Source organism: Dipodomys ordii, unplaced genomic scaffold, assembly GCF_000151885.1.
Source record: "Dipodomys ordii isolate 6190 unplaced genomic scaffold, Dord_2.0 Scaffold152, whole genome shotgun sequence".
Taxonomy (NCBI): domain Eukaryota; kingdom Metazoa; phylum Chordata; class Mammalia; order Rodentia; family Heteromyidae; genus Dipodomys; species Dipodomys ordii.
This window is the reverse complement of record NW_012267368.1, coordinates 2291579-2316179: the sequence shown is the minus strand read 5'-3', so window position 1 is coordinate 2316179 and position 24601 is coordinate 2291579. Positions and strand designations below refer to the sequence as shown.

General features: G+C 43.9%; 1 protein-coding gene across 1 annotated transcript in view; it reads left to right on the top strand.

Moving 5' to 3' along the window:
- The window catches only part of Ube3d (ubiquitin protein ligase E3D), a 100692-nt gene that overhangs the window by 51589 nt on the left and 24502 nt on the right, over positions 1 to 24601 (top strand). The window contains exon 10 of the mRNA XM_013032260.1: positions 3949 to 4087. Coding sequence (XP_012887714.1) covers positions 3949 to 4087 — 139 coding nt within the window. The remainder of the gene's footprint in view (positions 1 to 3948; positions 4088 to 24601) is intronic.

Sequence of the window (24601 nt, the reverse complement as noted above, 5' to 3'; positions counted from 1 at the left end):
AGAGCTGGAGCTGCTGCAGGAGAGATGGTGTAATCTAAAAAACGCGTTCAGCTTCTCCGTAGGTATGTTCAGGTTTTGATTAGTCTAGATCCGGCAGTAAATCTATTCTTAGACCCTGGGAGCTGCGGTTTTCAGGGATGTGTAATGCAGTACATTTGTGAGAGTAAGGATCTGTGAGGAGAAGAAACCATGTTAGAACGTCAAGATGAAAGTCCTTTCCAGGCTTGAGGAACTTAGCTGGGTAACATAGTTTGGCCCTCTGCAGTGCTGTTCGCAAAGATGAGAAGGATGTGGGGTTAGATGGAGGAGTAGATCAATGGAAAGACTGAGTAAAGTGGGAAAGGGTGAAACTCCTAGTTGAGTGTGTGCTTAGTACACACAAGTCGCTGACTTCAACCACCAGCACCACATGAATAAGTATGAAAATGAGTAAATAGTAAATAGCTTAATAGAAAGGTTAAATAAATATAGATGGATTACCAGGGAAAGACCGGTTAATCATTACTGGCGATGATTGATGATTGTTGATGAATAGGTTTCGGTGGTACAGAGAAAATGTAGACTGTAGTGCAGGCAGATGTATCTGAAAGAGAGAATGATAACAAAGGCAGAATTGTGAAGGATTTTTAAAATGATTTTAAATTAAAACAATATTGTTGGATTGTCTTTAAGTGTCCCTCAATCGTTAACCCTAATAGTATTAACAGAAGTCACTGGAAATAGTATTTTTCCTACTGGGGACTTGTGAATTACCACCTCTGTGTCAACAGAATAAAAATGCTGCTTCCAAGACAATGGAGAGAGGAGATGGGGAGCCCAGCACCCCAATCCCAGTGAGGGAAGCAGAAAACAACCAGCTAGCAATTAGAGCTCAGAGGAAGAAGGACACAAAGGGCAAACACCAAGAGAGATGGAGATGACAGGAACGTTGGCTGGAGGTCAGAGGCAGAGGCAATGCAAGAATAAATGCTTAAACAGGTTAGAAAATGTCAGAACGCACTTAAGTCTAGGAAGTTCTCTTCTGAAGGAATTTCACAGCAGTGGCAAATAGGAGCAGCTTTATATGTACTTGGTTTTTGACTCTTCAACTTGAGCAGCTGTTCTAACAGTTGAGTTGCTAGGCACTGTCAGGAATAGAACATTTTAATTTTGGAGAAACCCAACTGTTAAAACAGCTGTGTGGTCTGTTAGACTTCAGCTGGCTGTGATACGACTGTAAGGCCTAATGGGGTCAAAGCGTCAGGCAGATTGGCTGTTACTGCAACTTGACTGGACAAAATAAAAATGTGGATGATGAATGCTGCTTGAATGTTGGACACTTGAGTTCACAGTGGAGTTTGTTTTGGCAAACGCAGATAACCTCGGCTTTTTCCTTGTTCCTATTCATGGAGATCGCCTGAACACCTTGGCCTTTCATTCCTTGGATGTGAGCTTTTCTTTATTAGCACTTTAAAAAAAAAAGTCTTCTTGCTTCTATTGGCCTTTCTTTATTCTTCTCTTAATAATACATGAGATGTCTGCTAAAGTCACTTCAAGTATTCTGATTTATATTATTTATTTTGTACTTCTTGTTATTGAAGGAAAGTATCCAGGTAACCACCAGATTTGTCAGCTTCAAGATATTGCCTTTTTAGTATCAAGGTTAATTTGAATGTTGCTAACAATGATTTAAAAAAAATCTCCAACTCTAAATTTAGAATCTTAGATATTCTTGTCATGGAAAAATTAATTTAACTAAAGTTTAAATTACTTGTATCTTAATTTAACTAAGAATTTCAAATATTTGCTCAGATCATTTGGTTCATTTCCTTTATAGAAGCTGTATTTTACCTGTTAAAGCATTAAAAGATAGATTTTATTTGATATAGTCTCAAAACAAAAGTAGCTTTAAAACTTTTCCATGATCATCAAATTCTAGTACCTCTATAATGAGTCATTTGAAACAAAACAGGAAAAAGTTGAAGAAAAGCAGTGGGATTCTTACAGTCCCAGTACCCACAGACAGTTCCTGTTAATGTGTTGATATTTTCATTCGCTTGCTTAGGTATTTGTACATACATTGTTAGAAAATGGTAGGTTTATGCTGGGTGTGGTAGCTCATACCTGTGTCTTGCTACTTAGGAGGCCAAGATAAGGGAGGATTACAATTCAGTGCTGCCTGAGCAAGAAGTTCCGAAGTCTCCATCTCAGCTAGTAACGCCAGGCATAGTACGCATCGAAGTCCAGGATCACTGAGGACTGCAGTTTGGAACCAGCTTGGGCAAGAAAGTCTTTTACACTCTTATCTCCAATTAACCATCAGAACAGAAAGGAAAGAGGTGGAGAGTGAGTCTGGAGCCACTGTCCTAGAACTAAATTGGAATTTTTTAAATGATAGCATTTTTTTCTACTCTAGAGAAATGTTGAGAATGTTATATAATGAACAAAAGCAGAAAGAATAACAGAGCCAGTCAATATAAAATAATAACTTTTGAAACTCAGATGACACGCAGACGTGCCCTTGCTGAAATCTGATGGTTTAAGGAAAGTGAGCCATGCCTATTACAATCCAGCTCATTGGTAAGTGTTTCAAAGAAGCACTAACTCTGCCGCCCACACTGCAGGTGTGTCAGCATGATAAATGCCTTGCTTGGAGATACAGCTGAGCCGTTCCCTCTGGCTTGTGACCAGAATGGTGATCCATTATGCCCTCGGGGGGGGGGGGAGAAGGGCGCTCTAGAAACCACTTCCATTCGCCACTAAGGTGGGTGAAGTTGGCATTGCCAAGATAGGCTTATAGAAATGGCCAAAGAGTGCATTTATATAGTAGATAGGTGAGCACTTTTTGTTTGCTTGTGCCCATCCTAGGCATTGAACTCAGAGAGGGTGTGGGTACTCTCACTTTGCTTTTTCCCTCACTGGTGCTCTGCTGCTTAAGCCACAGCTCCACTTCCAACTTTTGGTAGTTAATTAGCAGTAAGAATCCCATGGACTTTGCTGAACACACTGGCTTTGAACCTTCGTCCTCAAATCTTATCCTTCTGTGTGTGTAGTTAGGATTACAGGTCGGTGTCACCAGCTCCTGGCAAAGTATTGTATTTTTAAAAATATGTTTTTTAAAATATAGAACACTGATAAAGAATATTTGATAAGGTATCACAGAAGAAATACCTAAGTAAGAATTGAATGATTAAACTTGAAAAAAATAGAAGAATTGGAAGCATGGAACTCATGCATCTTTCTCATTTTCAGAGAGTGACATGTTCAAGTCTAGAATCCTCTTTTCTAGAATTTTCCCTTTACATTAGATGTGGAGTCAGGAAATCAAGATTTGAGACTTGACCGTGTCACTCTCTGCACATCTTCCTTGTCTCAGACAGGTCCCCGTTTCTAATACTCAATTTCCTCATGTCTCAAACCAAAGATTTTTTTTAACTGGGCTATGCGGGGTTCACCAGAGCTGCTTCACGGGCCACCGCGGAGGAAAGGCGGTGTCCGCCAGCTCCGCCGTCAAACAGAACAACTGTGCTTTTATTTGTGGTACAAGTTGGGCCTGTGACAAGACTTTCGAGGCTTGAAGATCATGGATCCATATGTCCCATAAGGACATGTCGGTGCCAGCCAACAGCAGGTCCTTTGCCCAGCTGGCTGAGGCCTAAGCAGGACCTTATGCACAATGGACGGCCCGAAGTGTTTTCACATGCCCCCACTTCTCAGCCGGCCCTCCCTGCATGGGTCCACGGTCCCTGTGACTCTCATAGTTGGAATACAGAAAGATGGCTGCCCCTGGCAACAGTGTGTTTGGACACTGATTTTGCAAATCTGTAGTTCATTTCATTTCTACTTTTGTGAGGTGCTTCTCCCCGCACCCTGATCCCTGCCAAACTACTGGAAGTTCTCTTTGTTCTGGCAGGCTTAAAATAATTACAAGAACACATTTGTGAAAGTTCAACTGTCTGTGTGCCCCAGGCTTGCCCGTGAATGGGAGAGTGACATCAGCGTCCACGCCGTCACCCTGCCCTCAGCAAGCTGCTTGGAACTTCTGCTGATACTGTCCAGGAGCACTGCCACACTACCTGTGTCCCTCCGCCGCATGAACTCCTTTCAGGTAAGATGAACACCTTTACCGAAATATGGTTTCTGATTGACTTGTAATTGTTTAGCAGGGGTTTTGCTCCACCGAATCCACTCCTGGAGGCCTCAGCTGCAGGCGGTGACAATGCTGAGCTGAAGACACCTGTCAGCTTGCTAGCTCTTCATGAGTAAAAGAACAGGCAGAGCCTCAGGATGGATGAGCAAAGTTGAGAAGGAGTACAACTCTGCGACTCCAGAGCTTGCTCCCTGAAGTCCTTGGGACATCAGGGGAGTGATGCGTGCCTGGATGTTGGATGTATTTGGGATGCCCATACACTCACCTTGTCACAATTAGTAATCCTTATTTGTGTACCACCTTGAGCTACAAATGATCCATGGTTCTATAGTAACAGTATTTGGTAATGGCAATCCTTCTACCTTCTAAATTTTGCCCAGTAGATTGAGCACTAAATAACAGAAGTTCATATGTGGCCACAAGCGTTTATGGAGGGAGATAACCAGAAACTTAAACAGTGATTATCTCAAGAGAGCGATGCTGCAAGACAATTATTTTTTATTTCCTTCCCTCTTTTGGGCTATGTGTTTTATACCATGGGTGAATGAGCAGCACGAGCGATGACTGTGGCTCCCAGGATTTTATAGCACGTTCAGGGAGCTGAGACAGTCTTCCATGTGTGATATATAAATTGAAAATAATTTTATTACAAAATAATGTGAACACAGGTCTTAAAAAGACTGAAGATAAAAGTGTGATCTAAACTGAAAGTGAGGGATTTGACATGGTGTGTGTGTAGAGGGTTGGTGGGGGAGAGGGGCCCTTGAACTCATGGTCACATCCCTTAATTTTTGTGTTCAAGGCCAGCACTCTACCACTTGAGCCACAACTCCACTTCTGGCTTTGTAGTGGTTCATTGGAGATGAGAGTCTCACAGAATTTCCTGTCTGGGCTGGCTAACCCCTCTCATCTCAGCCTCCTGCATAGCTAGGATTACAAGCATAAGGCACCAGCAGGGGCGGATAGCGCCAGTCAGCCCCTCCAAGCATGTCCTCTTGGTCTCGTGAGCTGGGCAGCACGAGAGCCCAGCCTGCTGGTGGTGGTGGTTGTGTTCTCCCTGAGCTCCTCGAGCAGGTGGCGGCTGATGGCTGGGCACCCTGCTTGCCCCCAGAGCTTGTGCTTCGTCGGGTTCCACATACTTTTGGTCTGACATCATCATCAGGAGCTCACGCCCTTTCTGACTTCTAAAGCTCAGAATAACCTGGCAGAATCATCTGAAGGACATCTGCCACGGTTTCTTCCCTGCTGTTTCCCAAATTTTTCTTGTCAGGAATGTTCCAGAGCCCACTTCTGTGTGCAGGTCTGCTCCAGACGAGGGATCAGAGAGAACAGAGCAGCATTACGGAGTGCAGCTTTGCCTTCATCTTGTAACACCTACTTCAGCCTCCATTGTAGTTAAGGGGACAGGGCCGTGAGTTTTGTTTGCATTGCAGACTATGTGTTTTAATTGGAAGCTCTCTTCTACCTTTATTTTTTTAATTTATTTTTTTGGTGTCAGTCCTGGAGCTTGATCTCAGTGACTGGACACTGTCCCTAAGCTTTTGTGCCCAAGTCTAGTGCTCTACCACTTGAGCCACAGCTCCACTTCCAGTGCTTTTGTTGTTGTTTTTGCTAATTAATTGGAGATAAGAGTCTTTCCTGCCTTGGTTGGCTTTGAACCATGATCCTCAGATCTCAGCCTCCTGAGTAGCTAGTATTACCAGCAAGGGCAACCAAAACACGGCCAACCAAAACACGGCCACATCTTTTTTTTTTAAGAGTTCTTTTGTTAAGAGTTGTAAAGTAGTGGATTGGCACTTGTTATAGATAACCAGCTTAGCATTTCCAGTTCTCTTACTTTCCAAGCTGAGCAGTTGCTGTAAGCAGTGCTGCTTCTTTGTAAAACTGTTATTTGAGGTCTGGATGTCACTCCTGCTTGTTATCACTGCTTTATCTTTTTAATGAAAGACATTAAGTTACATGAAATTCTCTTAAATCACACCACAGTGTTCCTCTTAGACCAACAGGGGTGGCTTTGGGTGGTGATGTCATGATTTAACTTCCACTCTATCATATCCCATAATATCTCTAGTGTGGTTATCTGAAATAGAATGTAGGATTTGGTTGCAGACATATTGCTAAGCATGTATGTACTATAGTCGTTGGGAACTTAAGAAGAAAGCATATAATTGCTTCTGATTTCTTACCATGTCCGTTTCTACTTAAAACCCTTCTATGGCTTCCTGGTACAATGAAAACTAAGCTAGTCTCCTTGTTCAGGCCCTGTCTCCTTGGCTGACCTCTCTGTTCCCCCTCCCTCTCATGCATTGTACTCCACACTGATGGCTCTAGGTCCTCTCCTTCCTGCAAGCTTGCTGAAGCCACGGCCTCTGTGTACCACCTCTTCTGTTTCCAGAGCACCCCGCGCCAGGTCTCACGGGCCTGACTCCCTCCCTGAGTCTCTCTCCCCCCCCCCCAAGCCTCCATTGCTCTAGAACTCCCCCTTGCCTTTCTAATCAGTCCTTCCCCTGTTTGAAGTCATGGTATTCATGTCTTCGGTGTTTTTATTCTCCTCTACTAAAATGTGTGTTGAAGAGAATGGGGAACTGCCTGTTTGTGTTCAGTGTTGCACCCACAGAACTTAGAGCAGCACCTGGGTGGACACAGTTAATAAGTACTGAGTGGGTGGGTGGATGGGGGTACATGACATGCAAATTAGCATGGCCCTGAGACAGTTTAGAAATCCCAAAGCCCTAGTGAGAGGGAGCAGAGGCAGCCGGCAGAAGCCGCAGCCCTTTCTCTGCCGGGACAAGTCCGCATTTGAGATCTGTCACCAGATGAGTGTCGGCATTGGAACTGCATCCTGTGTACAAACGAGGAACATTTAAAGACCAGCTCAGCCCTTGACAGCTGGGAAGATGTCTCTCATCAGCTGTAGCTCACTGATGTAGCTCATCAGTGTTCAGGGCTGGGCTCCTGTGAGCACTGCAGCCCTCTGAAGGGAGCCAGGATGCTGGCCAGCATAGTACAGGGGGTTCCCACGGTGTGGACAGGCTACCGCTGCTGCCGCCTCTATTGCTGCTACTTAATCCCTCCCATACCACGTGCTGCAGCACTCGGGTTGGTGTTTTTATGAGCAGCTCCTCGTGCGTGTGGGTGGGCAGCGTGGCCTCCTAACCCTGAAAGCCAGCATTCAGTCCAAGAAGGTAGGAAGGACCAGGTAGACAAGGGTGTATGTTTTCTGTGTGAAATGCAGACACGAAAGCAGAGTGGAGTCACCTGAGGGAGAGCGGGGAACCCTAAGGCGGAGGAGACACCAGGGATAGGAGGGCAGAGGGGTGGATGGGATTGAAGGACACAGTCTGGAAACCTGAAAATGTCCTCATAATGAAACTATTTTGTAAAGTAATGATAATAATGTGATGATAATAGAGGAACCAGAACCGAGCAAGAGACTAACCTATTCTATCTGGGAGGATTGAATAACATTCTTGTTCCAACAGGTGGGTAAGTCAAGGAAAATTAAGTGGCTGTTAGACTAAATCTGATTGGTTTGTTTGTGCTGCTTTTTCTGTTCAGAGGATACTGATTTTTTCTTTTGGGGAGAGAGGCTTTTTCTGTATTACCATCTCTGTTGTATGGGACACAGATTCCTGAAGATGGTATTAGGTGTGTATTAAGTATAAGAAGTAAGTAAATATTCATCATCAGTGAATACTAATGGAAACCCATATTAATGGGGATTAGTGTCCGCCAAAATTTATTGAATGCTTTCGGTATTTCTGTGTTTTGTATATTATCCTCATTTCACAACTGTGCAAGTGAACTTGTCTAAACCTACAGAGCTCGTCAGTGGAAGAGCATGGGTATAAAGCCTGGATTCAGAATGTTCCAATAGGTAGTGCTGCTTCTTTTAATAGGTTGTTTAAACACAGTTGTGTTTTGGAATGGTGAGACCTGTAGGGCCTTTTATGTGGTAAAAGAGCAGTGCAACCTGACTCACAGAGGACTGTTGGAAATATTCTTTCTCAGTGTTGTTGGCCAGGAACTTTTGCAGGGGCATCGGTGCAGAGCACAGACAGGGAGACACTCCCTGTCCTCTAAAGATTTGGGGGATGAGGGAGGGTGCTGGCTGCACACCCTTAGTACTGTCTTGTTCATCTGGGTGATTTCAAAGCTAATTTTCAGGAGGACATCATTTCTTCCTTTAATGACTACCTAGTTCTCCTCTGTTAGGACCGCCTCGGTCCGATGGGGCAGTAGAGGGAGACCTACCCTGTCATTCCCTGGTAGACACTGGATCTGAATAATGGCCCACAAGGCCCTAAGATGAGCTTCTGTGTCCCGCTCTGCCCTGCTCCGCAGTTGTTTCCATTTGGTCTCATTCGCCCTGAACACTGTGTACCTAGAGGGTAATGTGGCAGATGTTGTGCTGCTGATACATGGCGCCATCTGGCTAAACCCCGTCTCCCTCCTAATTGATGGCTTGACTCCCGCTGAGAGTGAGCCGAGAGACACTTCCCTGGAACCTGAGGCCTGGTCCACTGCCTCCATCCTCAAGCTGGTGAAACCTACTTTGTTTACCTCCTTACCTGTCCTCCTCAGCTCTACCGCTCTCCCGTTGCTTTGGGCCCTCCACACCGCAGGGCATCTTCAAGAATACAGAGCCTAGCACTGATAGTTCTTTTTTTCTCCCCAAGTAAATTGCAGCATCTACAACAGTTTTGTATGTGTTCACAAACACTGCTTCCTGTACAGTTCTCCCATCCACTCTCATTTTTAAAGGTAAAAAAAGTAATCCAGGCAGGTTTATCTAAGTACCAACATGCACTGCATGTTTTAGACCTCAGGCTGTGATTTAACGATTTATTCCAGCACGTGGCAGTTACATCAGACAAGGTCCAAATGGCCCTCCTTGACATTCCTAGCTCATGTACATCTTACTTCACTCAATCATTGACAACAACAATAGTGTTGTTGCATCCTGTGCAACAAACCTTTAACACAGAAGCAATGTAACGTTATAAATCATTGTGGATTCTGGTATATTTCCCTTTAACCAATTTTACTTTTATATATATGCTGATGGTTTTAGTAATATAATGAAAATATAAAGAAAAGAACAAAACGTTTAAAGACTTTGTTACTACTGGATAATTAGAGGAGTTGGCTGTGAATATTTTCTCAACAGATTAAAATTCATTGCTGTTCAGCAGAAAAAGGGATAGCAATGGACTGAATCTGAGGCCCTAGCACTGCTCTTTTATGTTTTGTTTTGTTTTGATTTTTTTTTGATGCTGTGAGTGGAACAGATGCTCTTATACTGAGATACATCCCTGATCCCTGACTATATTACTTACACTTAGTTTCATTTTAACCATAAGTATACTTAAATTTAATGGTTTCCAATAAGAGAATAACTTTATATTCAACTTTTTAGTTATTAAGAAATCAATCATTTTACCGCTCTCACATCCAGCTACCTTTTTGCTGCCTGTGAACATTTGTCTCAGGAGATGAAAACTAAGATGTAGAAATCTGGTGGTTTTACCATTCCTTCACTTGCTTCCCAGGTGAAATACTTGATGGCACTGAAGTTGGAAGTTGTGGTTTAAAACTTAAGAACTTTTGAAAAAAATAAATAATGTAATAGCACTTGTACATAGGCCTGGGAATTTTATAGATAGCCACAACTATAGGCTAAAAAGAAGAGAAAGTGAAGTTTTCATTTCTCCACTTTTTTCTGTGTACTTTTAGACTTTGAACTACACAAATGGCCTCATATGTACATTACATACCATGCTTGCCTGTGGGTAAATTATAGCCATTATGGTTTTTTAAAGTAATATTTTCCCTTGACTAAAAAAACATTATTCCCTTTATAATAAAAAATATAGGAAAATGTCAAGAAAATCATTATCACTGGAAATCACTACTGACATTTAAGTGTAGTTTTAAATTAATGGAGTTCTTTGTTTTGTTTCATCAGTATAAGGGCATAAACCTCACAGCACTTGTCTTTCTTGTTCATAGTTGATGTTTTTTCCACTTGAGCCATGCCTCTAGCCTAGCTTTTTGTTATTTATATTGGAGATGGAGTAGCATGGATTTTTTGCTCAGGCTGGCTCTGAATAGTAATCCTCTGCATCTCAGCCTCCTACGTAGCTAGGATTGTAGGCAAGAGCCACCGGTGTCCAGTTCTAAATGAGTATTTTAAGGTATTCTTATGAACATATATATACAAATATATTTTCATACAAACTTAACCTCACTGTAGGTGCTGCGGCTCGGTTACTGGCAGCCTTCTGCTCTTTCCTCCACGTTATCTTCTGGCATGAAGTCTCCCCAGAGATGCCATCAGGCTTTGGTGACTTGATAATGGGGATCCTCTTAGGCGGCAAGAGTGGACATGAGGGAGAGAATGGAGCCACTCGGCATGGTCAGGGCTGTTGCAGGTATAATCAGGACCAGCAGAGCTGCACAATGAGGGCAGAGCCTGGCATCACCCCATGGGCCTCCCAGGAGCTGTGAAGAGAGGAGTGAGGGTACCCCTCAGATGCCCAGCTGTATTCACCCATCCCTTTCCTGCTAAGCCTTTGTCCTCAGTGGGCACAGGTAGTCAGGGGTTGAGTGCTGGTCTTTCTAAGGGAGCGATGATGGCTCTAGGTTCAGTCTCCATCTTCAGCAGGTTTCTGAGTGGTGGCTGTTGTGGGGGGAGGGTGAGAAGGTATGGTGTCTTCCTTCCTTTCTTCCTCACAGGGTGTTGCGGCAGTTCGGGAAATAGAGGTGTTCTGAGTTTGTCCCTCTTGCCTCCTTACGGTGTCGTCTGCTGTTGGCTGTGTGCAGTGGACGAGCCAAGCACGAGGTCTGGAGGTGGCCATGAAGCGGCCGTGCCTTTCTGGCCTGCTGACCCCATGTGCGCCATGCAGCTCAGACACAGAGGTCATTACCAAGAAGCGGAGGCTCTGGGCAGTTCTGGGCAGGGCACAGGCCTCCCCAGACAACCACAGGGCAGGTGGGGATGGCTCTTCTGCTTGTGAGGCCCATGCCGCCCTCCATGTGAAGGACACGGTCAGAAAAGGAAGAAGCCTGCTTGTTCCCTCTCAGCCCTTCTCTTCCCTCCTACCCCTCAGAGTTTCTTCCCCTTTCTGTCTCACGCTTTCTCCCTAACGCATCCCGATCCACACTGGAGCAGCTGTCATGCAGGCCTCCCCTGGTCGCTGGAGTCGGTGGTGTCCTAGATGTTTCTCCAAAGTTGTCTTCTGAGCTGTGAACGTTCTCTCCTGCCTGAAGCTTCTAACCAGAGGCCTCTTGCTGCCCCAGGCCTGGGCCTGGCTATGCTCACCCGTCTTCCTGGCTTTACCTTTCCTTGCAAAGTAGGCTGGAGACACACACTGCTTTGAGAACCAGACTCCTCCCAAGATACAAATGACTGCAGTGGTCTCGCTCCCAAAGGGAGCTGATGGATTGTTCAGGGTGCTTTTTGGCCCAGAGGGGATGGAGACAGCCAGCCTTCACAGGCCTGAAGGATTGGAAGGTGAAGCTATCCTTTGCCTCGCTGAGAACCTCTGAGAGCCTTCTGGTAGTGACTGATTGCTTTGGGAAAGTGAACAGATTTAGAATAGAAAAGGTGTTGAGGTTGGCAGTCTTGAGGAACAAGAAGAGTCGTTTTTGTCTTTCTGGTCTCCTCTCTTGCACACATCACTTGTGGTGTGGTGGATAGAAAACCTTGGAGTAGACTGCAAGGGGGGCTCAGCCAGGGTCTTGCATGTGGCTGGCTTTGCATCACTGCCCTGTAGAGATGCCAGCATCTTCTTTCCGCTAGCTGCTGTTGGTGTGTTCCAGTAGCTGACAGCAGGATCCGGCATTGTAAAAACCAGGAGACCAAGTCAGCCTTGTCCCAGACGCAGCCTGCTGGCCGTGTGTGGGTTAGATGTCCTAAAGGATAGAGGCTCAGCAGAGGTGTGGGGGCCACAGCCACGGGGTTCGGTAGCTTCCACCCAGGGCTCCAGGCAGCTGGCAGTACAGTTAGCTTTCAGTCATTCAGGACAGAGTGATTAATCTGTGAGGGTGTCTGGTGTGTTGTCGGAAGCTGTGACAACAGAACACAAGTGAAGTGGGAGGAAGAGCCTGTAGTCATATGCAGATGCCAGCCCCTGGTCTCGTCTCTTCACAGCATTTCTTCACAAAAAAAAATTCCATTTGTCCAGAGTTTCTGGCTCTCTTCCTGCTGGCTTTTAAAGTCTTGAGCTTCTTTAGAGAGGCCTCAGCTTGAACATCACTCACAAGGGGAATAAATGCTTGAGACATTGTCTATTTAATCCATCACAGCTTGCTATCATCAGAGTCCCAAACACAGCCATGTTTTAGCACAACACAGAGCCCTGAAAACAGGAGATGTGGTTGTCAGGGTTTGTATTTTGAGTAGAGTAGGTGGTGACTGCTGTTGTTGGACTTGGGCCTGCCGCTCCGGGGAGTGGGATGAGGCAGAATGTGTGTGTTTGGCTTATCGAGTTTTGCTTGATTTCTTCTTGCCCTCTGTTGAATATTTTTTTTTCTTTTTTGTTTATGAGTTGGCATGAAAGCAGTAGCTTACAGCTTTTTTTGTTTTTTGTTTTTTGATCATGGGCTTGAACTCTGGGCCTAGACTGTCCCTGAGCTCTTCAGCTCACGGCTAGCGCTCTACCACTAGAGCCACAGCGCCACTTCTGGTTTCCTGGTGGTTAATTGGAGATAAGAGTCTCACCGGCTTTCGTGCCCGGACTGTCTTTGAACCACGATCCTCAGATCTCAGCCTCCTAAATAGCTAGGATTACAGGTGTGAGCCATCGGCACCTGGCTATAGTTTGCCTTTACATAAAATATGAAGTATTTTAGCAAAGATAAATGTGTTCAGTATTCTCGTCTTTTTCAAATAGGTAGACACAATTTTTCAACTACCTAATGGGCACAATCTCCCTCTTACCCGTTACTGTTGTCTATTTTTACTGGCTTGCTTGAAAACCCACATGTTTGTAGTTCTTAGGTATTTTGATATTCATTACCTAAAAAAAATCCATTGTCACTTGTGGGTTTTTTTTGCTTTGTTTTGTGTCTCATATCCTTTAATATTCCTTTCACTGGCAATCTATGAATAATGAACTCTGTCTTTGTGTATCTAAGGATATGTGTTCATCTTGCTCAGCCCTGAATGATGGCCGAGTACGGATTTCGAACCCCTGTCAATGTGAAGGCCTATCACTCATTTCTCTGCCATCTAATTGGGTTGATAAGACAGTAGAGTAGTAAAACTGTTGCCTGCTCCTCTCATGATAAACTGCCCCTTGCTTTCCTGCTGCCCTGGGAGATTTCTATCTTGGACTTGACGTGCTGCAGTCATGCGCTGATGTCTGTGCTTAGATTTATTCTACTTACTACTTGGCAACTTCTCTATCTGAGATCTTCTATCTTTAATTAGTTCCGGAAAATTGTCAGCTATTATATATTAAATTTCCATTATCTGTCTCCAGTTCCTTCTTCTACCCTCCTGTTAGACATAGAGAAGTGTCTTTGTGATCTTCTTCTACCTTTCCTACCTCTGTGTATGTGTGTTGTATACAAAGTCTTCACTCAATACATTTCTCACTACTAGATCTTCCAGTTCATTCATTCTAGTTTTTTACCCCACTATTGATTTTTGTATCCGGGGATTGTTTTTATTCCTTTTCAGAGCATTAAAAAAAAAATCTTCCTGGGGATAGTAAACATTGTTGCTAAAGGTTGGATTTCTTCAGGTGTGCTGGAATTTTGAGATGCAACTTTAATTGTTTTTGTCCTCTTGGTCCCCTTCCTACAACTTGTCCTGGCAGATTTGCAGGAACCTGGTCCCCAGGCCTCTGGTCCATCACAGTACCTAAGGATGTGTCTCTGGATACTGGAGCTGCCTGGTGGCCACACACCAGCCAGCCCGGAGGCCACGCACTGGCCAGCCCAGAGGCCATGCACCGGCCAGTAGTTATCGTGGCAATAGGTAAGAAGGGTAAACTCCATCCCCGTATTTCTCTAGATGAAAACTCACAATCTCCAGTCATTGTCAGCACATATTTAGGGCTCCACTGGTAAAATCAGAGAGTCTGAGTCCAGAATTGGGCCTCCTGTCCATCTCAGGCTAACCCTGACCATGGCCCCACCAGGCAGGCGTGTAGCTTTGGCTCTGGCCCCCTCCCCCACCCTGGTGTTCTGCTCCATAGAGATGCTTAGCTCAGCATTTGATCATATCTATCATCTATGGCTTGAAAGTCTCTCATTTTACATTTGATCTGTCATTACTTTTTTTTTTTTTTTTTTGGTGCCAGTGTTGGGACCTGAACTCAGGGTCTGGGTGCTGTCCTTGAGCTTTTTTGTTTAAGGCTGGCTGTCTACCACTTGAGATATAGCTTTACTTCTATCTTTTTGCTGCTTAGTTGAAGATAAGAGTATCAGGACTTTTCTGCCTCAAGGGATTTCAAGGGCAGTATTAATATTTAACCTTGGTCTTCGCATCTTTAGAAGGTGACACTACTGTCCTTCCTGCTGGTGACAACACTTTATGAAGGATAAAGGCACGGTGTGACTTTTGATAATTAGTGTAATCAGTATTGTGTTTCACCATTACTGCATTTGAGTAAGGACATTTGCCATGGGTGGGGAGGTGGTAGAGTACTTTAGCCATAATAGAATTAAGTATCCCCAGAGATTTAGTTGTGTGCTAAGTGCTGTCAGCAATTAGGTTATAAATTACACAGTGGTTTCTTGAAGTAAATGGATTGTGGCTTTCTTTTTATTTTACTTTTAAAGTTGCATGCAGTGAAAGAGAAATTGTGTTTCATGGTAGTATAGCTTTGCTCATTAGTTGCTGGATTTTTCTTTTTTTTAAAATTTTAACCCAACATTGGCTTCTTGGGCATAATTTATCATTTGATATTAGGTACTTATTTTTAATTGTTATTGTAAAAATGATATACAGAGGAATTGAAATTATATAAGTCAGGTAATGAGTACATTTCTTTTTTAACTGTGTCTTCTTTTTCCTCATTTTCACCCAGCTTTTCCCTCCTGGCACCCCTGCCCCACAAGTTGTACAGTTTATTTTCAACATAGTATCAAATAAGTATCACTACTGTATTTGTACCCCTTTGTCACAAATATTGGGTACTTTCATATGCATATAAAATGGCCAGACATGGCCTGTAATCCTAGCTACGCAAGAATCTGAGATTTCAGGATCACAGTTAAAACCCAGCCCAGACAGGGAAGTCTGTGATACTCTTATCTCCAATGAACCACCAAAAAAGCCAGAAGTGGGGGTGGGTAAAGCTCCAGCCTTGAATTGAAAAATCTAAGGGGCAGCACCCAGGCTCTGAGTTCAGGTCCTAGTATTGGTGTGTGCATGCCCACACATGCACACACACACACACACTACACAATGCATGGAAACCAAACTTGCTGTGGTGTCTTTGTTTTTCTGATAATCATCTCTTACTTGGTGGTGTTAGGACCTGGAGAGTGGCACTGTCTTTATTCAGTCTTGTAAACCACATCCAAAACAAAAAAAAACTGTGCTTCCTCAGGTGGCACACATCCAAAGGAGAAGTGACGTGGACAGTTTCTCTCTTCACCAGTGGTCATCGCTGGAGATAGTAGGCTGGAGCCTGGTTTGTGCTTTTAACTGACCTTTAACAAAAAGAGAAAAGGAAAAAAGAAGGGAGGGAGGAAGAAAAGAAGGAAGGGAAGGGAAGGAGGGAAGGAGAGAGGGAGGGAAGGGAAGGGAAGGAGAAGAAGAAGGAGACTATTCTTGTTCCTGTATTTTCTCTTACATCCCCTGGAGTCTAGAATGCTTCCTGCACGATTGCCAGTGACAGCCATGTAGCCTCAGTCTCCCAAACTAAAGTCAAGTGTGGAAATGTGGCACCCAGCCACACTCATTCCTACTAGTACACAATCAGTGCCAAAACAACTTACAGCTATGGACCAGTAGAAACAAACAAAACCACAAGAGATTGCATTGCACAGTTCCTCTCCCATCTTCCACACCTCCACTTCCAGCGGTGTCCTGGAGAGCCAAGGTGGCTTAGAGAAACCAGAAATAGAAAGACTTGGGCAGGCAGAGCTGCCTGAGGGAGATTTGCAGCAGAATGACCAAGATTCAAGTGCCGAGAAAAGGTTCTAGCAGATTAGAGGCACAGGATACAGGATGGAAATTGAAAGTGGCATTATTTGAGTTGAGGCCACGTTGCACAGATGCACACAGAGAAGCAGACCCTACTTAAAGTACAATCAAAAGATGGCACTGTCAGCTGGGCACTGGTGGCTCACGCCTATCATCTTAGCTGCTTGGAAGGTTGAGATCTGAGGATCATGGTTAAAAGCCAGCCCGTCTATGAGACTCTTATCTCCAAAATTGGAAGTGTCACTGTGGCTCAAGTAGTAGAGCACTTGCCTTGAGCAAAAAAGCTCAAGGACAGCGCCCAAGCCCACCCATAGTTCAAGCCCTACAACTGACAAAAAAGAAAAAGATGGGTCTATCATCCAAACCCCCAGCTTCCCCTAGCAGAACACATACAATTGAGACTACCCTGAGTTGGGAGCTTTTGTTATAGTGCTTCTACTAGAAAATCAAATCGGTATTATATCTCCTATACTTAATGCTTTTCCCCTTGAGAAGATGCTGCGGCCACTATTTGCATTCCCTTCCATGTCTTTATCCAGCCTTTTGTCAGAGGGGAACCTGCCTTGTGCATAGTCTGAAATAATTGGAATAATTGGAAGTATAATGAGAACCAACAAGTATTCTCCCTTGTGCTTCTTTTCACTTTGCAAAGTAAAATAATCTCTGATGGGACTCCGATTTTAGAATTTAGGCAGACTTGGTAAATGAATTGTTTTCTAAAAGTTAGGTGGTTGGTGTCCCAAAACCAGGTGTTAGAAGATCTCTTTAAGCTTCCCAATAACATTTGCACATTTACTGTGATGAAGTAGCAATCTGCAGTATAAAGCTGATTACAGAAATCAAGATATAGCTGAAATGTATTTTTTAAATTCATTCCTATTATTACCTGTTCTTTTTTTTTCTTGATATATGTAGCATCATCATTAGTAATGTTCTCATGTCCCTGAGAGATTTTCTTTTAGTAATTAGCAGGAATTGGTTTTAAAAAATGCTATGCAGGGTCTATTTTAGCCACTCACCACATTTTACATTGTTATTCACCTTGTAAGAAATACTTTCAGATTCATAAAGAAGTCAAGAGACAAGTACAGATTTCCCACATACCCCTTTGTGCCCACATCATTATAGCATTCAGCATGTCATCCCTACCAGAGCAAAGGCATGTGCTATAGAACTGATGTATTATTACACATTAACGTCATCATTAGCAACACAACCTATAGCTTACATTGAGTTCACTCTTGGTGAACTTGTGTTTTCTGGTCTTGGTGTTGGGACAGGTATACAGTGAATGGGTACAGATGGTGGGCACATGGTACAGAGTGGTGCCAGTGACCAGAACGTACCTCTGTGCGCCACTTCATTTCCAACTGCAGCTGTCGATCTTTTCACTGTCCAGAATGTGGCATGCATTCACAGATACCAAGACTTATCTACCCAAGAAATCCTAAGGAATCAACAAAACCAGGATTAATAAGCAATTACAGCATAGTTGCAAGATAGAAGACATGAATTGCTTTCCTCTATGCAAACAACAAACAATGGAATTTGAAGTTAAAAATACGCAACCAACATTGGTACTGCCCCACATAAAATACTGTGTTTTAAACCTAGCAAAATATATACAAAGGTCATTCTGAGAAAACTATGAAACTAAATCAAAAAGCTAAATATATGGAGACACGTCTTGTGTTCATGGAAGACTTGATTTGTCCCCTGTCAGAGCATGGATTCAATGCAATCTAAAAGTCTCAACCAAAAGCCTCCAAAGGCCCCGAGAAATAAAGCCTAGTGTTTGTCTGGGTTGTGCAGGGTTGGTGAGCACTGCATTGTGTGTGAAGCTGTCTCTATGGTCACCACAGGGTAAGGTGAGTTCCCCATGCTTTCTCCTTTAGATTGCTTTTGAGACTCAGTCCTGGTCTGGGGTCCAGCTGGAAGAGTGTGGTCACAGGAACTGCTCTTCATGGAAGTCTGTGGAGACGAGTTATCTAGATCTGAGTTGGGGAAGTGGGATGAGTAAGGAAGGGAATCCCCCAGATACTTCCAGGATATTGAGAAGGAGCTGGGCAGGAAGAACAAGAGGCAGCATTCTGGGGATGTTGCACCAGGTTGCTTTGTACAAATTCACCCACATTAATTGCAAGGTACCTGGCTTGTTGTTCTTCATATTTTGCAAGTTGTTTTTGCTTATACACATGCCTGTGTTCCTTGCCCTCGTTACTGAAATTTTGTCTTTTTGTGTAAGTAATGCATATATATGCATAACACGCATAAACATACATAGGACATTTTATTGTAAACATAAAACTTAGGCAAATTAAACCAAAAGAGGAAAATTCATTTTCTGTATCTCTCAACTAGTACTGGCTTCGGCCATGCATCATGGGTAACATAGCCTGCTCTCCTTCAATATGGAAATTATGAAATTTCTCCTTAGGACATAACTACTACTCACATTTTCCTATCTGATACTTTTTCTTTAGGTGTTGTTCTGTTTCTTCTTGCAGATTTTTCTTTAGTTGTCATCTTCTCAGCTCAGCATTTCAGCTAGAAGAAGCAGGGACTAAATAAGATTTCTCTCTTAATTGTGAAAGTGATACAAAATGATTACTAAACTGAACAGTCTATAAACAGTCAAGTTGTAGCATTTATTGTTTCTAACTAGTATTTTCTCTGTGTTATTTTTCATTGGCTGGTGGTGGTGAGAGACAGAAACCAGGAAATTACTTTCCCAGGACTGGATTAATCCTATTAACAAGTAAATAAAACGTTGAAACCCTCTTTCTTTATTTCGTGTCATAGCACTTTCCTGTATCATTTAATAATAGCAAGTATTTATTGAACATGTCATGCAATAATCATCCTCTGAAATAGTTTAGATATGTGAAATGTTTATTTAATTGTCCCAAGAGGCCCGATCTAGGCATGATTATTTTAGTCTAGCTGCTGGTCTAAGCATGATTGTTTCCTGTGTTTGTGGTATGGGACCAGTTGTAGGAGTATTTGAGAAGCTGCCAGTGTTGACAAGGCTGGCGAGCAGTAGAGCTGGTACAGACCCAGACCCAGCTCCGGAGCTGGTGCTCTGAACTGGGCGCATCTACTCACCGTCATTCTGTCTTTTAAATATTTATTTATTTGATTATTTATTCAGTTATCTGTGGCATGGGGTTGTGCTTTCTTGCCTGGTGGTGGTGTTTTGTGAGGCTTCTCTGGACCTCAGTCCTCCATGCGTACGTAGTGTTTCTTGGCAGTATTGCTGTAGCGTGCATTCATGTGACTCCTCAGTAGTGAGTGTGGCTCGCTCTAGGCTCGAAGACGGCAGAGTGCAGACCACCTTTTGTGTGGGCCCAGGCAGTGGGTTCTCACACCAGCACGACAAAGCTTTCCACCCGAGGAAGCTATGCCAAGGAAAGGGGGGGTACTTCACAGCTGACGGGTGGGTGGACATGTTGATAGCTGACTTCTGCAAAGCTCAGTGAAATCTGGCCATTCTGCTCCATCTCTGAAGCAGGCAGCACATTTCATGGCCCATGTCCTACCTGCCCAGCATTGTGTTGCCTGGCTGAGGGGTGGGCGTAATAGTGAGCTGGAAAGCCGAGGCAAAGCCCTCGGGGGTACATACAGGCAGCTTCAGGACTAGAGATCTCTTGGGGGAAGAAAGACCCACGGAGAGGTGGCCAGGAGGACAGTGTGGACGCTCTCCATGGCGGTCTCTGTCAATGCCATGTGCTGAGGCAGAAGGGGAAAGTTACATTTCCTCAGTTTACCTAGACATGGCCTGGTGGAAAGAAGTCCCTTGCTTGATGGAGATGCAGCCACTGGCCGGTTATGTCTGCACAGAACCTCGAAAGGACAAGGGGTGCAGTTCAGATCCACGGCCCACCTTCTCTTGGACCTAGCTCTGTTACACTATGACCAAACATTGTGAGAACTTGAGTCTTCTTGAAATTCACTGCAGGGCAGCGATGCCATTGGTATTTGTAGAGAGCGAGTTTCCTTTGACGGTAGTGATAACTCATCCAGTGCTGTACAAATATGGACCTTCCCTCCCCCCACCAGCTGACATGGGGGGAGGCATTTATACATCAGCCATTGTGACTGCCAAGAAGCTCAACTTTGCCACCTTTGTATTGTTACATATTTAGTCTCTGTCTCCCAATCTGTCTCTTTCTCTTTTCCCCTCTCTCTCTTCCCTCTCTCTACCTCTCTCTTTTCTCTCTTCTATCCTCTTTCTTCTTTCCTGTTTGTTGGTTTGTTTTAAGGCCATGCTCTGCCACTTGAGCCACAGCATCACTTCTGGACTTTTCTCAGTAGTTTATTAGAATTGAGTCTCATGGAGTTTCCTGCCCCTGGCTTAGAGCTGAGATCCTCATATCTCAGCCTCTGAGTAGTATTAATGCAGTTGTGAGCCTTGCTTATTTGGCCTCTTTTTGTGAAGATATGGCCAGGAGACAGATCATTCTTTCCCACTCTCCTCCACCTGCTTCCCAGCCCGGTACAGCTGTTCTACTCTGACACTGAGATTCCACACATCTGTGGGCTCAGCCAGACTTGTCTTTCTGTGCCTGACTTACTTCACAGAACATAATGATCTCCAGTTCCCTCATGTCATGGCAAAGGGAGGGCTTCCATTCCTTTTCCTGGCCAAATTGTACTTCATTCTATGTAGTACTTCATTCATGTGTACACAGTTCTTTATCTCATGTTCTGGCTTTGTCACACTGAATGGGGACCCTGAGGTCTGTCACCTGATTACTATAGCTCCCATGCTGGTGCCAGTACTTACATAGCCATCAAGCCGGGTGTGTCTTTGAGAGGTGCCGCCATGTTGCCTTCCCTTCCTGAAGCTTTAAGATGATTCAGGTTTTCTGTTTCTTTTTGAATCGTTATCATGGTTGATGTTTTTCTAGCAACTTGTCTATTTCACCTAAATTTTCATAATTTTGTTAACTTTAGAATATGCCTCTTAAACCTGCTGTAGCTATTATTTGGTCTTAATTATTTATCTTTCTCTAGCTATTTGCCTTATCCAACAAACTTCTGGTAACAGTTTTTTTTTCCTAATCCTTTCCTTTCTATATGGATGAGCTCTTCTTCAAATCTGCCTGTAAATTTGAAAGCAAACTTTTGCTGCTGCTTTATCTGTTTACATACCTATTCTGTAATCTTCCATGTTGAAAAGAAAGTATCCCAACTTCCTGGGGCCTGTGAGATTCGAAAAGAGTCACCTAACACTCAGTCAGTCGGGCTAGGAATCTGTATTAGCTGTAGCTACTGCCCTTCACTATACAAAGACGCTGAAGAACAGCAACCAAGCTCAAAATGGGGTAGGCTTATTTGGGGGGGGGATAGCAGGGGGGCCACCCACAGGTGGCCAGTGGTAGTTTCGCAGTTGGCAAAGAAGTAAGTTCCAGAAGCAGAGCTAGCAGTTAGTGATTACAAAATGGCGATTACAATTCCAGTCATTCCATCCCAACTTCCCTTTTTCAGTTCCTGGTTTTGAGTTTGATATTGACCAGAACACATTCCAAACTTCTTAATCACACCCAAAATCCAACCACCTTCCAGATTTTTGGCTCTTTTTGAGTTTTACTGTTATTTACTGGATTCCAGTAACCTGGTGTTTAACTCACTAATTCACTTCAAGCCTTTATCGTTGGAATTTCTCCTTTTACTGACTAGCCATGGAGTTTTTTTCCTCTACAGGGAGATACTGCCTTTCAAGTCTGGCCCTATTTTTAATCATCAATGATTTTGTCCTCTTTCTGATTTCACATTGTATGTTCATTTTGGGGGGGGTCATCACAAACATATATCCACTTTAACAAGACGAGTTCTTTAAGCCATTTCTGTTTTCCTGCTGCATGGTGGGGGGTTTTATGATAGAAGCTTGTGTTGGCTTTGGAACTTTGTAGGAATCCTTTGAAAGCTGGGTTGAAAGCATGTTCCTGCAGGGGGACTGTCAGTGAGGCCCCGTCCGGAGTGTGAGTTACAACTCCACGCATGCCAACAACGGGCCAGCGCTTACGGCTGTCCTTACACACTTCTTGAGCTAGGCCAAGACGGTAAAGGTCCTTCTCCCACCATCTACCACTAGAGGGCAGACCTTTTCCAGTTCATGTACTAGGGGCCTGTGGCAGAGAAGAGGGGAGGGCTGGAGCCAATTATTTTACAGGACCCTAGGCATGAGCCCCCAGCCTTCTGAAGGCCAGAGCACAAGCTACTGTCCCCAACTGCTCAAGCTGTGAATTTAAAAGGTTTTTGTTAGGTTTTTAAAAAGAGGTAGAGCTGAGTAAGAACTGCACCAGCACGCACGTGGTATTCAGGTAAGGGGTAGGTTTATTCAGTAGACCTGCTGGGACCAGGCAAGGTTGGCACTCCACGTGGCTGGGAAAGAGAGGAAAGAGAGAGGAAAGAGCTGGAGCAGAGAGAGAGCAGAGAGAGCTAGAAAAGAAGAGCAAGAGCAAGAGAGCGTCTGGGCCTGGGCTAGGCCTTATGTAGGGTATGGGCCGGGAAAGGTGTGGCCACATCAAATTCAGATGTGACCTCAGCGGATGCAGATGTGACCTCTTCCAGGTGTCCCAGTTGCCTAGGTAACGCAGGTACTGGGTGGAGACTTTGCTGCGAGGAGGGTGGAGTCTGCTTGCCATCCAGGGGCGGACCTTACAGTTTTCTTTTAAATATTTATTTATTCAGCATTTTTAAGTCTTCTAGCTGAAGAAGGTTTCTTCTGACTTCCAGATCCTCCCATATTAGAAGAAGGAAGGATTTGAATCTTTTTTCTAAAATTGAAATGTATGTTTACTTCCTGAGTGGCACTTCTTTAGAAGTTACAGTCCTAGGTCCGTTCCATGTTTTTAGATCCCAGTCAAGGTCAGAGAAGTGGGAAATTTGTAGTAGCTGCCATTTTGAGTTAACTCTTAATAATACACAGCATGTGATCTCATTTAATCCACCATCTCTGTGAGATCTGTTCCATCATTTATATAGTAAAGATAAGGTCACTGGAGCTCTGGGAGATTCAGTTTGCTGTCTATGAGATCTGTTCTGTCATTCATCTAGTAACATTGAGGTCATTGAAGCCTAGGAGAGAGTCAAAAGACTCTTCCGATGTCGTTAAACAAATAGTCATTCATAATGGCAGCCTTAGGTCATCCAGAAAAAGAAATCGTGCTTGATGAAATCTCTTTGTACTTGGTGTTCTGCTTTTACCAAGTGGCAGGATATGTAATCCATCTTAAATGTCCATTTAAATCATGTTGCCTTCCATGAGGGTGGAGCTCCCGTAGTAAAAAGATAAGCATTGCAAAGTTTACCTTTTTTTTTTTCCTGCTTTGCTTCCTCTAAGAAAAATTACTCATAGAAAATCTCCTAAGGATGTTTCTGGATATCAAATCCCAAAATATGTTTGTCAGCCTGAATGAGAGAATAAACTTTAGCCAAAAACTTGGGAGCTGAACTGATGAGCATGGATTTCCTTTCTGGCATAATGCATCTCCAGTTATTTTGTTCCTCCAGTCAGCCCAGCCTCCTGCCAACTGTGTAGTATTTAGTGGCCGCGTTAATAGATAACTCCTCCTTCAAAAGTATTGCTTTTTATTTTTTTAATAGCTTCAGATTTTCCAGTTGGCCTTTGTTGTTGTTGTTGGTCATGGGGCTTGAACTCTGGTTCTGGGTGTTGTCCCTGAGCAAAAGAAGCTCAAGGCAAGCACTTTACCACTCGAGCCACAGTGCCACTTTCAGTTTTCTTGCCTGGGCTGGTTTTGAACCGTGATCCTAAGATCTCTGCCTCCTAAGTAGCCAGGATTACAGGCATGAGCCACCCGTGCCCAGCTCTTGGCCTTTTTGTGTGTGTGTGTGTGTGTGCCAAAACTAGGGCTTGAACTCAGGGGCTGGATGTTTCCTTAAGTTTTTCGCTCAAGGCTGTTGCTCTACCACTTGAGCCATCCTACCACTTCTGGCTTTTTGCTGGTTAATTTGTTTTCCCAGCCTGGCTTGGAACTGAGATCCTCTGTATCTCAGCCTCCTGAGTCACGAGGACCATAGGTGTGAGCCACTGGCTCCTGGCTTCACTTGAACCTTACTGCTCTAAATGGAACTTGAAGACTGGACTTCCCAGTACACTGATTTTCACATCAAGATGCTTTGAGGTGTTACATTCCTTGGGAATATTTTCAGGGAACCCATTTTTCCCCCGTGTGACATTGTTTCCACATTCCTAGTTTGGGGGTAGGTAGTCAAACTGTCATGTCTAAGTGTTGTTCTTAAGAAAGATTTCGACATGACAACTTGTACTTCTCATTGTT